The sequence below is a fragment of the Rhinatrema bivittatum genome, chromosome 2 (assembly GCF_901001135.1).
Source record: "Rhinatrema bivittatum chromosome 2, aRhiBiv1.1, whole genome shotgun sequence".
Lineage (NCBI taxonomy): Eukaryota > Metazoa > Chordata > Amphibia > Gymnophiona > Rhinatrematidae > Rhinatrema > Rhinatrema bivittatum.
This window is the reverse complement of record NC_042616.1, coordinates 450,670,630-450,685,261: the sequence shown is the minus strand read 5'-3', so window position 1 is coordinate 450,685,261 and position 14,632 is coordinate 450,670,630. Positions and strand designations below refer to the sequence as shown.

The 14,632-nt window shown below is 43.1% G+C and overlaps 1 protein-coding gene across 1 annotated transcript in view; it reads left to right on the top strand.

The window, feature by feature from the left end:
• Positions 1–14,632, top strand: part of EMP1 (epithelial membrane protein 1) — a 66,049-nt gene that overhangs the window by 24,999 nt on the left and 26,418 nt on the right. Inside the window, exon 2 of the mRNA XM_029590347.1 lies at positions 879–992. Coding sequence (XP_029446207.1) covers positions 915–992 — 78 coding nt within the window. The 5' untranslated portion in view covers positions 879–914. The remainder of the gene's footprint in view (positions 1–878; positions 993–14,632) is intronic.

The window sequence follows — 14,632 nt, the reverse complement described above, 5'->3', positions numbered from 1 at the left end:
TAGACTTGGGAAAACCACTGTTTATGAGCGAGAAAGACTGGATCTATTCTTTGAGCTCCTGCTGGATTGGCCACTGTCAGAGACAGGATGCTGGGCATGACAAACCTTTGGTCTGACCCAATATGGCATTTCTTATGTTCTTATGCGTTTAAGTGACAAGAGTTACTGGTGTCTTCTAAAATGCCTTAAGGATGATATCATATGGCTTATCTTGGGATTTATTTTCACATTCTTTATTCTGCATTTGTATAATGATCAATCTGGTGAAGATCATCAGTACAATAAATTGAGGATATATGAAGGTTAGGAAAAAAATATTTTGAAAATAGTAAGTTTTCAGCCATGATTTAAATGTAGTCAGGTTCAGTGATTCCTGGACATCACCAGGGAGAGAATTCCAGGCATAAAAGGCTAAGAGAAAAAGTACAGACATGAAAGTAGAACTGACGAGTGTGAGGAACAGTGAGTAACAAGGATTTAGAGGAACAGAGGGCTGTGTAGGTCCATACTGACTAATTAGAGAGAAAAGATGGTGGGGGTGGAGGGTACAAGGTTGTAAAGGTGCTTAAATGCAAGTGTGAGAATCCTAAACTGTCAAGGAAGTCAGGTAAGCAGTGCAGAGGATGCAGGTAAGTGATGAAGGAGCAGTGAGGGTGAGGCTGAGAGCGGGTGAGGAGAGACAGCATGCATGTCGGCAGGGTCCACTAGGGATGAACTAGATCTGAGACTCGGTGTTTTATTATTTCAGTTTCAGGGCGGTGGGGACTACCTGGCACTTTGAGTTTCAGGTCAGACCCCTCTTTGCCACATGCTTCTGGTTTGTTTTTTTTGCCTCATCTTTGGATCTTAATGTTGTCCGTTCTTTTGTTTTCTCCCAGATTTCCCTGTGGCTGCGGTGACTTTGAGACGCCATCATGTTGGTATTGCTGGCCGGTATCTTTGTGGTGCACATTGCTACAGTGATCATGCTCTTCGTCTCTACCATTTCTAATGTAAGCAAGAATTATGAGTAACGCGCCCATCGCCCCGGCTTCCGGCTCCCTTTTTCAGCCCTTATGGTGCTACACAACCAGCCACATAACTAGCAGATGCAGTAGACCCCATACATATAGAGAAGTTTTGTTATAGATGCTGCAGAATCATTCATTCATATATTTATTTTGCGGTGTTACTGGACTGACTTTTGGTACCATACATTACAAAATGCAACTGTCTTGCACTCAGAGGGCACCAAAATCAGAGAACAATGCATTTCAATAAACATATCCAATGCCAGGCTGATAGAACTGCGTGATAGGGTGAAAGAGGCCTACAGTTATAGATGATGGAACCATGCTAAGGAAGGTCAAACCGCCACATGGACAAGGGATGATATTTACCAAGGCCTGTGACATTTGGGACGGTGCAAGAACAAAAAGGATTACCAGAGGGCTCCAGGTCACAAGGACTGAGGCTGAGCTCAGAGCTAGTCTGGGTTTTGTTATATTCTCCATGGAAATGTTTAACTCTGGTTTCCATAAGAAAAGCAGCACCTGCTGGGTTCGTATGCAGTGGGGTAGGAGTTTAAAACTAGGACTGGCTCAGTCAGTCTCTGATGGACTGGAGCCATCTGGTGCCCTAAGAACAAAAGACTAGCAAACTTGACCCTACCATATATTACAAGCCACAAAAACACCTCAGAAGTTTTTCATTGCGGACTACATGTAAATAGGAAGGAAGCATTGCAGTGTAGGAAAGAAACAGCTTGCAGTGTTTGCTGGGATTATGCTGCCCTCTTGTGGTCAATATTAATCAATAAACCAGTTGCAGTATCATTAAAATTGCCACACAGGATTTGTTTTTTTTCTTTTTTGGGGGGGGGGGGGGGGGGGGAAATAGTAGACTAATCCAAAACAATTTAGGTGGTAGCCACAAGATAGAAAAGAAGCTTTAATGAATAGGAAAGCAAGGAGCCTTTCAAACTGTGAAACCCTATGAGCTCTTATAGTGAATTTCTGGATGTAGCAAACTTTGAAAGAAGTTTGATTTACTTTCAATTTACTATAGGGATGTGAATCGTTTTTTGACGATTTAAAATATTGTCCGATATATTTTAAATCGTCAAAAATCGTTAGAGGCGATATATAATAGGAATTCCCCCGATTTATCGTCAAAATTCGTAAATCGGGGGAAGGGGGAGGAGAAGGGGGAGGGCGGGAAAACCGGCACACTAAAACATCCCTAAAACCCACCCCGACCCTTTAAAATAAATCCCCCACCCTCCCGAACCCCCCCAAAATGTCTTAAATTATCTGGGGTCCCGGTGTGATCTTCCACTCTCGGCCGAGAGTGGAAGATCACACCGGGATCCCAATATGGCCATACTGCGCCGGCCGTATGGCCATATTGCAAAATTGTGCCGGCCGTATGGCCGTAAGGCCGGCGCCATTTTTCATTACGGCAACACGATTCGAGTGCAGGAGGTCGTTCCCGGACCCCCGCTGGACTTTTGGCAAGTCTTGTGGGAGTCAGGAGGCTCCCCCAAGCTGGCCAAAAGTCCCTGGGGGTCCAGCGGGGGTCCAGGAGCGATCTCCTACGCTCGTGACATCGGGGGACAGGAACCAAAATGGCGCCGGCGCCATTTCTATCAACGCACCCGTGGCCCGAGAGTGGAAGATCACACCGGGACCCCAGGTAATTTAAGACATTTTGGGGGGGTTCGGGAGGGTAGGGGATTTATTTTAAAGGGTTGGGGTGGGTTTTAGGGTTGTTTTAGTGTGCCGATTTTCCCGCCCTCCCCCGATTTACGATTTACACGATATTTTAAAAAACAAAACCGCGACGATCTGATTCCCTCCCTCCCCAGCCAAAATCGATCGTTAAGACGATCGATCACACGATTCACATCTCTACTATGTATTTCATTAGAGTGACAGACCTCTATATACTGAGTGAAATCTTGTTATAATGACAAATGGCTAGAAAGCACATTTTATTAAGTTCTTCTAATAGAAACATCATTTTGAAGGTGTTGTTTTGCCTACATCACAGTAACTATTTATTTATTTATTGATTGATTGATTTTATATACCGTTGTTCGGTAAAAAAACATCACAAATGGTTTACATTGTTTTAAGATTAAAACATAGTATCTAAGAGAAGTAAAATAAAGAGAACAAATAAGGTAGATCAATAAAATTGTTACATAAAAGGCAAAAGACATGAAAAGTAATAAATATATCATTAAGATAAAATGCAGTAAAAATGTAAAGTTACAAGCGTTGTTATAACTCAGCAATAGTTAATAAAATAATAAGATCATAATAAAACATAAGGTCAAATAAATAGTAAGATATCACATAAAAGATTAAAAGTAAAATGGGAGTGCAATAGATAATGAGCTGCTTCCATTATGTTGTGTCCTGATAGGCCTTCATAAAAAGCCAGGTTTTTAGTTCCTTTCTGAATGTGTTTAGATTTGCCTGTAAGCACAAAAGAAATATAATTGAGTGTTATGGCATGATGGAGGGCGTGGATAATGTGAGTTTTTTATACTCCTCTTTCATCGAATGTCACAAAACAAAATCACGGTATGGGAGAGGGGGTGAAAGGATGGAGGAAGAGGTGAACCTCCCCATCCATACCTCCGAGCACTTTTTCTCAACCTTTTTGATGCCAAGGACTGGTTGGCTGACATCCTAAACTGGGGAGGACCAGCTGGCTGGTATAGTTGGAGGAGACATCTGATGCCTGGAGGAGGAGAAGTTCTCTTCTGTGGCTGGGGAGATTGGGGGTTTCAGCTCTATGGCTAAAGTGAAGGGGTGGGAGGAGTACATGCCCATCCCATCAGGAGCCCTCCCCTCACTTTCAACCCAGCCAGTAGGGGTGTGCATTCGTTTTGAACTTATAGGTAAAACGCAACTTTTTTTTTTTTAACTTAAAAAAGTGATGAGGCGAAAACGATCAGATTTCCAACTTATTCAACATAGCTATGTTGAATACGCTGGAAATCGCGATTGTTGATCCTAAATACAAATTTAAACCCCTCACCCTCCTTAATCCCCCCCCCAAGACTTACCAAAACTCCCTGGTGGTCTAGCAGGGAGTCAGGACGCCATTTCTGAACTCCTTTGCGAGGAGCATGTGACGTCGGCGTCACGTGATTCCCCGCGGGTTCGCTCAGGGACCCTCGTTGGACCCAAAAGGAACTTTTGGCCAGCGTGCACCTAGGGAACCTTTGGCCATACGTGCACCTAGGGAATCGGTGCACGTATGGACATAGACTCAACTTATGGAATTCTCCATATGTCCATATTGACCGAAATTGACCCCCCCTTTCGACTTATGGGCTTATGAACATAAACTTTTGGTCTGCACATCCCTACCAGCCAGTCCTTATTGTTTTTATTACAAGAATTATGACAAAGATGGTGTGCTTCTGCACCCCGAGCAAGGAAGAGAAAGAAAAATCATGTCTCCTTATACTGAGGATAATGTAACCAGAGACTAAAAATACGTACATTGGTACCAGCGGGGGTAAATACTGCCCCTTTCAGGGACCTGGTGTTTGCAGCTGTCTTTCTGGCTGCTTAACCAGTAGGCCGACGCTCATGGCTAGTCTGCCGGCCCGATCAGCTGTTCAGTGCCAGTGGTAGTGAACAGCAAGAAAGTGCCAACAGTCTGGCCCCCAACACCTGGAAGCAGAGCAGAGCATACACTGCAGGTGGGCCCTGACGTGAAGCCACCACCAAGGTCTATTTTGGCCTGAGAATTTAGGGCAGTAGATAATGACCCACTCGTGGTAGCAGGTGGGAGCCAGTATTTGGGCAGCCGCAGAGGGTAGCTGCAGCATGGGCCTGCTCTCCTCCTGCAGTGACTGCCTACTCCAGCAAAAATGCTGCCAGGGACTGCTGCCAGCCCATGGGCCAGTGGTTGAGAAACACTGCCCTGAAGTACTGTAGTGCTGTTATCAGACAGCATGCTTTGGAGGAGAGGAGGGGAAAAAATCATGGCTGCGGTAGGATGGGCTTAGCACCTGCAGTAGACGATGCACTCCCTGCAGGGCTTTCATGTAAATTACTTTGAGACATCATTCCAAGAGGAATTAAAAAAAAAAAAAATAAAAAAAAAAAAAAAACCAACCCCTTACTGATTTCAGGTGAGTGCAAGTGATGTCAGCCAATCTCTAGTGGCAACCTTGAAATGTTTCTTGGCTCCTTATTGAGGAAAGCTGTGTGACATAACCAACAACTTTCAGCAGTAAGCAGGTCTAGGATGCTAACAGAAGAAAGCTATAGTATGCGTGGCTGCTTTTTTTTTTTTTTTTTTTTTATATTCCTGTTTTTAGCACATCACAGTGGATTACATTCAGGTATTGTAGGTATTTCCCTTTGCCCAAAGGGCTTACAATTTAATAGGTCGATTTTAAAATGAACACGCATGCGCCCATACACATGCATATTGGCACACGAGCAAGCATACACTGGAATTTGTAATTGTGCACGCACTTATGCGCAAATGTTTTAAAATGATTCAACTATGCTCCTAATTTTAAGAGGCTACTCGAGCACAGCTAGCTCAAAAGTGTCTTCAATAGGACCATGTCAGCTTTTATGCGTGCACGTCAGCCAATTTTAAAACATGCTCGCACAAGGGACAGCCCAGTTTTTCTAATTAGTCGGCCAGTTTGGCCAGTTAATATTGAGGTCTTTCAGACCACTCTGGTTCTTCATCCTCCATGCCCCTCAGTTGACCCAGACCCTTCATCCTGTCCTGTAAGTCCTAAAACGCGAGATCTACAGACTTGCTCATTATCTGGAGCAGCAGTAAAGTTACGCAAATATAACAAGCCAACATGCACTGCGGTGTTCGTTTTTAAAATTCGGTGTCACACGTGAAAGTCTTGGCCACGCCCTGGAATGCCCTTGCCTCAATCCTTTCCACCCCTGATTCCTCACAGGCACATGGGTACATATGCATGCATTTTTGGGGTTTTAAAATCTGCGTGGCTCATGTGTGGCCCACATATGTGTGTATGTGGGCATTTTTGCGCTAGCAACACTTTTAAAATTGACCTGTAAGTTTGTACCTGAGGCAATGGAGGATAAAATGACTTGGTGAACATAAAAAAAAATCTTTAAAATCAAATCAGGAACATGGATAAAAAGGTTCTGCACTGTAGAAGGTTTTGGGATGTTCATGCTGTGCCTTTTCTGGGGGCCTATGTAATAAGCTGAACATTTAAAACTATATGCTGAAATTTAGCATATAGCTTCTTAATGGGATCTATTTAATGTTTGGGTACTTGCCAGGTATTTGTGACTTGGATTGGCCAGTGTTGGAGTCAGGATATTGGGCTTGATGGACCCTTGGTCTGCCTCATATGGGATATCTTATGTTTTTATTTTTTAACTCCGGGTACTGTAAGCTGACGGTATGCTAATGTATCTGGAGTTAAAAATGTGCACACATCGGAAAATGTGTAAAGAAAAAGCTAAGTGAAAAAAAAACATGTTTTCTGTGCACAGAATATGATTTATGTGCACAAAAAAATGTGTTGTGCATGGAAATTCTGAACAACAAGAGATAAGAGCACAACTTTGTGCTCCAAACTTATGTTCTTATCTTGAGTGCCCAGACCTGTATTCAGGATTTATGCCATGAAAATATGCTTTGTGCACACAAAAAAAAATGTTTTCAGGACAGAAACCATTTTTGATGCACATAAATCATATTTTATGTACAGAAAGCCTGCTTTTTGTGCACAGGGAATGTTTTCTGTGCTTAAAATCCTGGTACTAGAACTCCAGTTTCTGCCAGTAGATTAACATTAGTCCTTGTCCTTGGACAAGGAGTTAAATTTTCAGTGCTGTGAAAATAAGACGTAATCTAGGGCACCTCTCTGCACTGGGGCTAATAGCTAATGGTTTCAAAAGGATGGGATTTCCATGCGAGGGCGCTAAGGAATACGCACAGTTTTAAGTGCACATATTTTGTGCACAAAACTCTTTGTTGCATCATCAGTAAAATGTATGCACAAAAATGTGTGCAGACAATTGCAGATTAAACTGTATGCTCAACCGAGTGCACCTTATTACATCAGACTCCTGGGTATTACAGCACACTTCCAGGAGAAGAGTGAGTAACAGGTCAGTTAGTGCCTCAGTGCAGGCAGGGCATGATGTAATAACCAAGCTAAGCACATCTTGCCCTTTCCTTAGAGGAAAATATACCCACCATGCAATATTCAAAAATGTAATTCATTTTGAATTGCTCAAAGCAAGATGGAATATAAACCCAATAAATAAATAAAAGTTCACATCAAGTAGCAATAACCACTTTGCACCAAGAGCAAAATTTACTATGAGGATATTATAGCAGAAATGCATTGTTATTTTCCTGAAATTCACCTGAACTGCATGGTCAGAACACCGTCAAACACTGTCACAAATTACCTCAGACAGCCTAATGGGTTTTTCTTATTATTTTTGTTTATGGGGAAAAATGCTTAGTACATCTGGCCCCACAGGATGGAATTTTGGTTGGTGCCTGCTGTGCATACGATGTCATTTGTAACATAACACCCAATGTGAAGTAGTTTGTGATACTTTTCCCAGGCTTTTCTTCCTGTCCCATCTTCAAGCTGTGCTAGTTTTTCTCACTCGTGAGTTTATTTGTTTTGATTTGATTATCCACTTACTCAAAGTTCACTTGAAGCGGTTTTGGGAAAATATAAAACATATACATAAAATTTGAATCTCGACCCTCCCCTCACACTGATAGACAGCCATTCACATAGACCCTCTCTCACATAGTTGCACTGATTTGGGCACACATGTACTCGAAGGCTTCAGCATCACAGAAATGAAGACTATTTTATACCAAGGCACTCGTTTTTATGCTCATCAACACCCTCATTGTGAAACTTGGGCAATAATCATGGCATTAATTTGTCACACACCTAGATACTCACTCAGGCACTGAGACATGCTTTTTGTCACCATAAAACAGGCACTCTCTTTCTTGCTCTCAGGCTCATCTCCTTCTCCATCCTTCAGTCACTGGATGACACTAACAGCAGAATTGTTGCCCTTTACTAGAATGGAACACAGCACCCAGGACCAGATGGTATACACCCCAGAGTTCTGAAGGAACTAAAAAAATGAAATTTCAGACCTATTAGTAAAAATTTGTAACTTATCATTAAAATCATCCATTGTACCTGATGACTGGAGGATAGCAAATGTAACCCCAATTTTTAAAAAGGGCTCCAGGGGCGATCCAGGAAACTACAGACCGGTTAGCCTGACTTCAGTGCCAGGAAAAATAGTGGAAAGTGTTCTAAACATGAAAATCACTGAACAAATAGAAAGACATGGTTTAATGGAACTAAGTCAGCATGGCTTTACCCAGGGCAAGTCTTGCCTCACAAATCTGCTTCACTTTTTTGAAGGAGTTAATAAACATGTGGATAAAGGTGAACCGGTAGATATAGTATACTTGGATTTTCAGAAGGCGTTTGACAAAGTTCCTCATGAGAGGCTTCTAGGAAAAGTAAAAAGTCATGGGATAGGTGGCGATGTCCTTTCGTGGATTGCAAACTGGCTAAAAGACAGGAAACAGAGAGTAGGATTAAATGGGCAATTTTCTCAGTGGAAGGGAGTGGACAGTGGAGTGCTTCAGGGATCTGTATTGGGACCCTTACTTTTCAATATATTTATAAATGATCTGGAAAGAAATACGACGAGTGAGATAATCAAATTTGCAGATGACACAAAATTGTTCAGAGTAGTTAAATCACAAGCAGATTGTGATAAATTGCAGGAAGATCTTGTGAGACTGGAAAATTGGGCATCCAAATGGCAGATGAAATTTAATGTGGATAAGTGCAAGGTGATGCATATAGGGAAAAATAACCCATGCTATAATTACACAATGTTGAGTTCCATATTAGGTGCTACAACCCAAGAAAGAGATCTAGGTGTCATAGTGGATAACACATTGAAATCGTCAGTACAGTGTGCTGCGGCAGTCAAAAAAGCAAACAATATTGGGAATTATTAGAAAGGGAATGGTGAATAAAACGGAAAATGTCATAATGCCTCTGTATCGTTCCATGATGAGACAGCACCTTGAATACTGTGTACAATTCTGGTCGCCGCATCTCAAAAAAGATATAATTGCGATAGAGAAGGTACAGAGAAGGGCTACCAAAATGATAAGGGGAATGGAACAGCTCCCCTATGAGGAAAGACTAAAGAGGTTAGGACTTTTCAGCTTGGAGAAGAGACGACTGAGGGGGGATATGATAGAAGTGTTTAAAATCATGAGAGATCTAGAACAGGTAGATGTGAATCAGTTATTTACTCTTTCAGATAGTAGAAAGACTAGGGGGCACTCCATGAAGTTAGCATGGGGCACATTTAAAACTAATCGGAGAAAGTTCTTTTTTACTCAACGCACAATTAAACTCTAGAATTTGTTGCCAGAGGATGTGGTTAGTGCAGTTAGCATAGCTGTGTTTAAAAAAGGATTGGATAAGTTCTTGGAGGAGAAGTCCATTACCTGATATTAAGATCACTTAGAGAATAGCCACTGCCATTAGCAATGGTAACATGGAATAGACTTAGTTCTTGGGTAATTGCCAGGTTCCTATGGCCTGGATTGGCTACTGTTGGAAACAGGATGCTGGGCTTGATGGACCCTTGGTCTGACCCAGTATGGCATTTTCTTATGTTCTTATGTTCTTAAGTAACTGAATTTTGTGACTCCCTTTAGTATTTCCTCCACATCAAACATGCACTTCTCTGTTCACCATGCTGGTGCAGTTTAAAGACTGAAGCAGGGGGGGGGGGGGGGCTGACATCATACTCCAAACCAATATGGTTTTCGCAAAGCCGCAAGCACCGAAACGCTACTCCTTTCACTCATGGACTTCCTCCTCTCCGGAATTGATAAAGGCCAAGCATTTTTACTAATCCTCCTTGACTTCTCGGCGGCTTTTGACACCGTCAACTGTGCCCTCCTTCTAAAACAACTGGCAAACATTGGATTGACAGGTGCTACACTGATCTGGTTCAAAACATTCCTGGAAAACAGAGGATATAGAGTCAAAATTCACAATACAGAATCCCAATATCACCCTTCCAACCGAGGGGTGCCGCAAGGTTTATCGCTTTCACCTACGCTCTTTAATATCTACCTGCTACCCCTATGTCAACTACTCACAAAATTAAGCCTGAAACACTTCCTCTTCGCAGACGACGTACAGATCGTGATCCCCATAAAAGAATCAATCTAAAAAACAATGGAATACTGGGATAGTTGCTTATTAGAAATCAAACATCTCCTCACCAGCCTAAACATCATCCTCAATGCTTCTAAAACGGAATACCTGCTCATATCACCGGAAAACAACAACACACATTCAAAGCCACCAGCCCTCCTTCAAACCACACACGTAAGAGACCTAGGAGCCATCTTAGATAACCGTCTTAACCTCAAACCATTCATTAACCAAACCACCAAAGACTGCTTCCACAAATTACATATTCTGAAAAGAATAAAGCCACTTTTCCACGCTCAGGACTTTAGAACAATCTTGCAAGCAATAATCTTTTCCAAACTAGATTATTGCAATTCACTACTACTAGGCCTCCCAGCTTCTTATACCAAGCCTCTACAAATAGTACAGAACACAGCAGCCAGAATCCTTACAAACTCCAGGAAAATCGATCACATCTCCCCTATCCTCAAAGACCTTCATTGGTTACCGATCCACTACAGAATCATGTACAAATCCATCAATATCATCTACAAGGCTATCCACCAACACACTCAACTCGACCTACAAATCCCATTTAAAAAACACACATCCGCCAGACCCATCAGGGAATACTACAAAGAGTCTCTCCAGATTCCACATGCCAAAACCTACCAACATAAATCCTTGAGTCTCAGAGCTTTCTCTTCAGCAGGTCCAACTCTATGGAACTCTATCCCACCTGACTTGAGACAAGAACCATGCACTCTTACATTTAGGAAAAGACTAAAAACTTGGCTTTTCAAAAAAGCATTCCCAGGCCTTGATTAAAACCTCCACCCATCAGCACAACTCACACTCAAAAACTGGATTAAAATAAGAATCCACCAACTACCCACTCATACTCACCACCATATTATCATCCTTCACAACTGTATCATATTTATTTATTTTGCTATACAACTATATTATTTGATGCAATTAGCTGAAATGTAAATATTTCTTTGTTCAAGTTCTCCTCCTTTCCAGATCCTAGTTAATTTTCCCTGTTTTATTGTAACTTTCGCACATCCATATTATTGTTTTACTGTATATGAAGTTTGAATTGGGAATATTGTTACTATGTTACTCTCTGCCTTACACACATTGTTAATTGTAAACCGGTTTGATGTGATGCTAGTCATGAAACTCGGTATAACAAAAATAATAAATAAATAAAATAAATAAATACTGGGGCAACCAGACCTCCTAATTCAGCAAGGGTGCAGTGGGAGCCTTTTGAAGGAAAGAGGGAGTTGATCGTTGGTGGTGTACTGGTGCAGTAGGTACCTCAAGCTTTCTCTTCTGCCGACGTCTATACTGATGTCATATTGAGGCGACCAGACTCTCTATTTTAATGAGGGTGCAGTGGTGCGCAGCTGCTGCCACACACCAAAGGGGTGCATCCCTCTGTGCATTTTTCTCCACATTTGACTTCATGGGAAGAAAAAGGAAAGGGAAGCCAACTTGAACATCTTTGGCATTAAAATCTACACATGGCGCTATGGATGCTCATGTTCAACATCTAACCTCAGCTGTTTTGGGGAATTTGAAAGGTAAATGTTCAGGAGTTTCTCTGAGCCCAGATCAGCGTACTCCACCTCTACTTTCCCCTTAGCTGATGAATACATCTTCAATGGGGTGGGAGTGGGGGGGGGGGTGTTAAAGTTTACAGACCATTAATTCATCTTTACGGATAAACCCTAGAAGTGGAGCTATCCCTTACCGATGGCGGTGTTTCCTCCATTATCCCTGTCAGGAAGATGAAGTGTGAGAAGCTTTCTGCAGATTCAGCTGATATCTCCCTGCAGGACATTTAGCAGGTAGTTACACACACTGAGTCTGCATTAATGCAGACTGTATCTCACCTTTGTGAGTTCTCAAGGGGGCAGTCACCAAAATGACTGTCTTGGAGAAAAGAGTGGGAAATATGAAGGTTAATACTGTTTCTCTTAGGGAATCAAGCTTCTGTGCTCCAGGTTACACATGGGGCCAAGATCAAAGATAGCAATATTCTTCATAATAAAGCAGAGGCATTGAAAAATGTTATAAGAACTAAAAATGTACATCTTTTGAATTTTCCAAACTAGGTTATTGGCTCCTGTACTACATTTTAAGAAACAAGCCTACAAAGTTTCACAGATAACACATGATAAAGAACTTTATTTACTTGTTATGCTCCAGAAACGAAGGGGTAGATTTTATAAATCTACGCGCGCCTACTTTTCTTCGCTCATCAGGCGCAAACAAACGTACGCAGGATTTTACAAGGTACGCGCGTATCTTATAAAATCCAGGGTCGGCGCGCACAAGGGAATGCACATATGTGCACTTTGCACGCGCCGAGCCCTGCGCGCAGTACCCATTCCCTCCAAGGCCGAAATTGGAGCGGCCTCGGAGGGAACTTTCCTTCCACCCCCCCGCACCTTCCCCTCCCTTCCCCTACCTAACCCACTCCCCGGCCATATCTAGACCCCTCCCCTACCTTTATTCGAAAAGTTACTACTGCCTCTGGGCAGTAGTAACTTATGTGCGCCGGCTATCTGCTAGCGCGGCAGGCCCCCGTCACAGGCTGCTGTGTCGGGGCACTTGGCCATGCCCCTGGACCGCCCACACGCCCCTGAACACGCCCCCGAGCCGACACCAACTCCCCTGGCCACGCCCCCGACTGCCCCTTTTTGCAAGCCCCGGAACTTACACGCGGCCCGGGGCTTGCACGCGCCGCCGAGCCTCTGCAAAATAGGCTTGGCGCGCAGAGGCGTTTTAAAAAGGTTATGCGCGTACCTTATGCGCGTAACCCTATTAAAATCCGGCCCTAAGCATATGATGAATAATAAAGAGGGAGGTTTGGGTTTCTCAGTCCCCTTTGAGAGTGCAGATGCATCAGATTTTCTTTGCTCGTTGAGTGATAATATCTCTACCTGAACTACTTTAATTATCTCTTTTATTCTTGTTACTAGTAAAGATTTGGTTTTAAAATAATACTTTAAAGCTAAGCAAGAGTTATTCTGTGTACCAGAAGCTGCACATTTTTCCTAATGTTTCTCGTCCCACCCAGCTCTGTAGGAAAGCCTTTCTTCAGGTTAGGCAAAGAGTTATTGATTTAGGTGCATCATTTTATTTGAAATATCCTTGCAATTTTTTTTTTTTTTATCCCTTGCATCTTAAACAGTTCATTTTGGATAGGTTCAACAGATCTCTAATAGCTGAATCTCTTGCGGAAGGAGAGATTTAGAATAAAACTGTTTCTACCTGTTGTGTAGCCGGAAGAGAATGTGGACCCCTTGCCCGAGTGGGAATTGGCGCTACCTGAGAGGGCAAACCCCCACAGGTCCCCACTGTCGGGAGGCGAACCTGAGCTGGAGCAAGGGCCGGCCGGAGCTTCACCAATATCAACCCCGTTCCCTGCGGGTTGAGCCTTTGGGTGCGTGGGGCCAGCTGGTCTTAGGTGGGCCCTTGCGAAGATGGTGGAATTGCCGATGCTCAGTCCAAGGTCGGAAGCTAGAGAGTCGCCGATATCCAATCCAAAGTCAGAAGCCAGAAGATCCGTTCGAGAAAGCCAAGGGAAGGAGCAGGAACAGTACTCGAAGCACTACGAAGCACAGAAGACCTCACCAACACAAGCAGACTCGTTGACAAGTCAAGGAACCGGAGGGGGAAGTTTCCTTAAGTAGTCCCTGGCCTCAGACGTCATCGAGGGCTGGACTAACTTTGGTGTTTCTGACCCTTTAAAGGAGTGCAGGAGGTGCGGCCGTGCGCCTAAGGAGTGGCCTGCCCAGAGAGGATTGCTGGCAGTGATGTCCTGCGGCCTAGTGCCGTGAAGAGGCAGTCAGGGGTGGCCTCCCTGCCACGGGAGGCGGAGCAGGACCACCCAGAAAACGAGGTAGGAGGGGCCGGCCACGTTCTCCCGCAGCTGGGGCCCCTAACACTACCTCATCTCAGGTCTATAAATTTCTTAATATGATTTCTCTTGATCTCCCTGGATGTGGACTTACAATGTTATACTTTGAATGCTTTTTCTTTGTACGTATTACTAAATTTGCCTGATGTAATCATTATTTCCTTTGCCTTCTTTCATTTAAATGATTTAAATCTTATAAAAATAGAAATAAAAAAATGTGTTAAGGGGCCTATTTACCAAAATGTACTAACTCATGTTGTTAGTAAATAGACCTCATTAATCTAAGTGGGGCCTATTTATTAACAAAATTTATTAGCACATTATCAAATTTTTGGTAAATAGGTCCATATATTGTTATGCGCCCCGTTTGCAGCCGGCCTGCACATGGGCCTGCTACCTCATTAGCTCCTCTGCAGGTCATGGGTTGGCTTCCCCAGTGGCAGCCGCGAGCT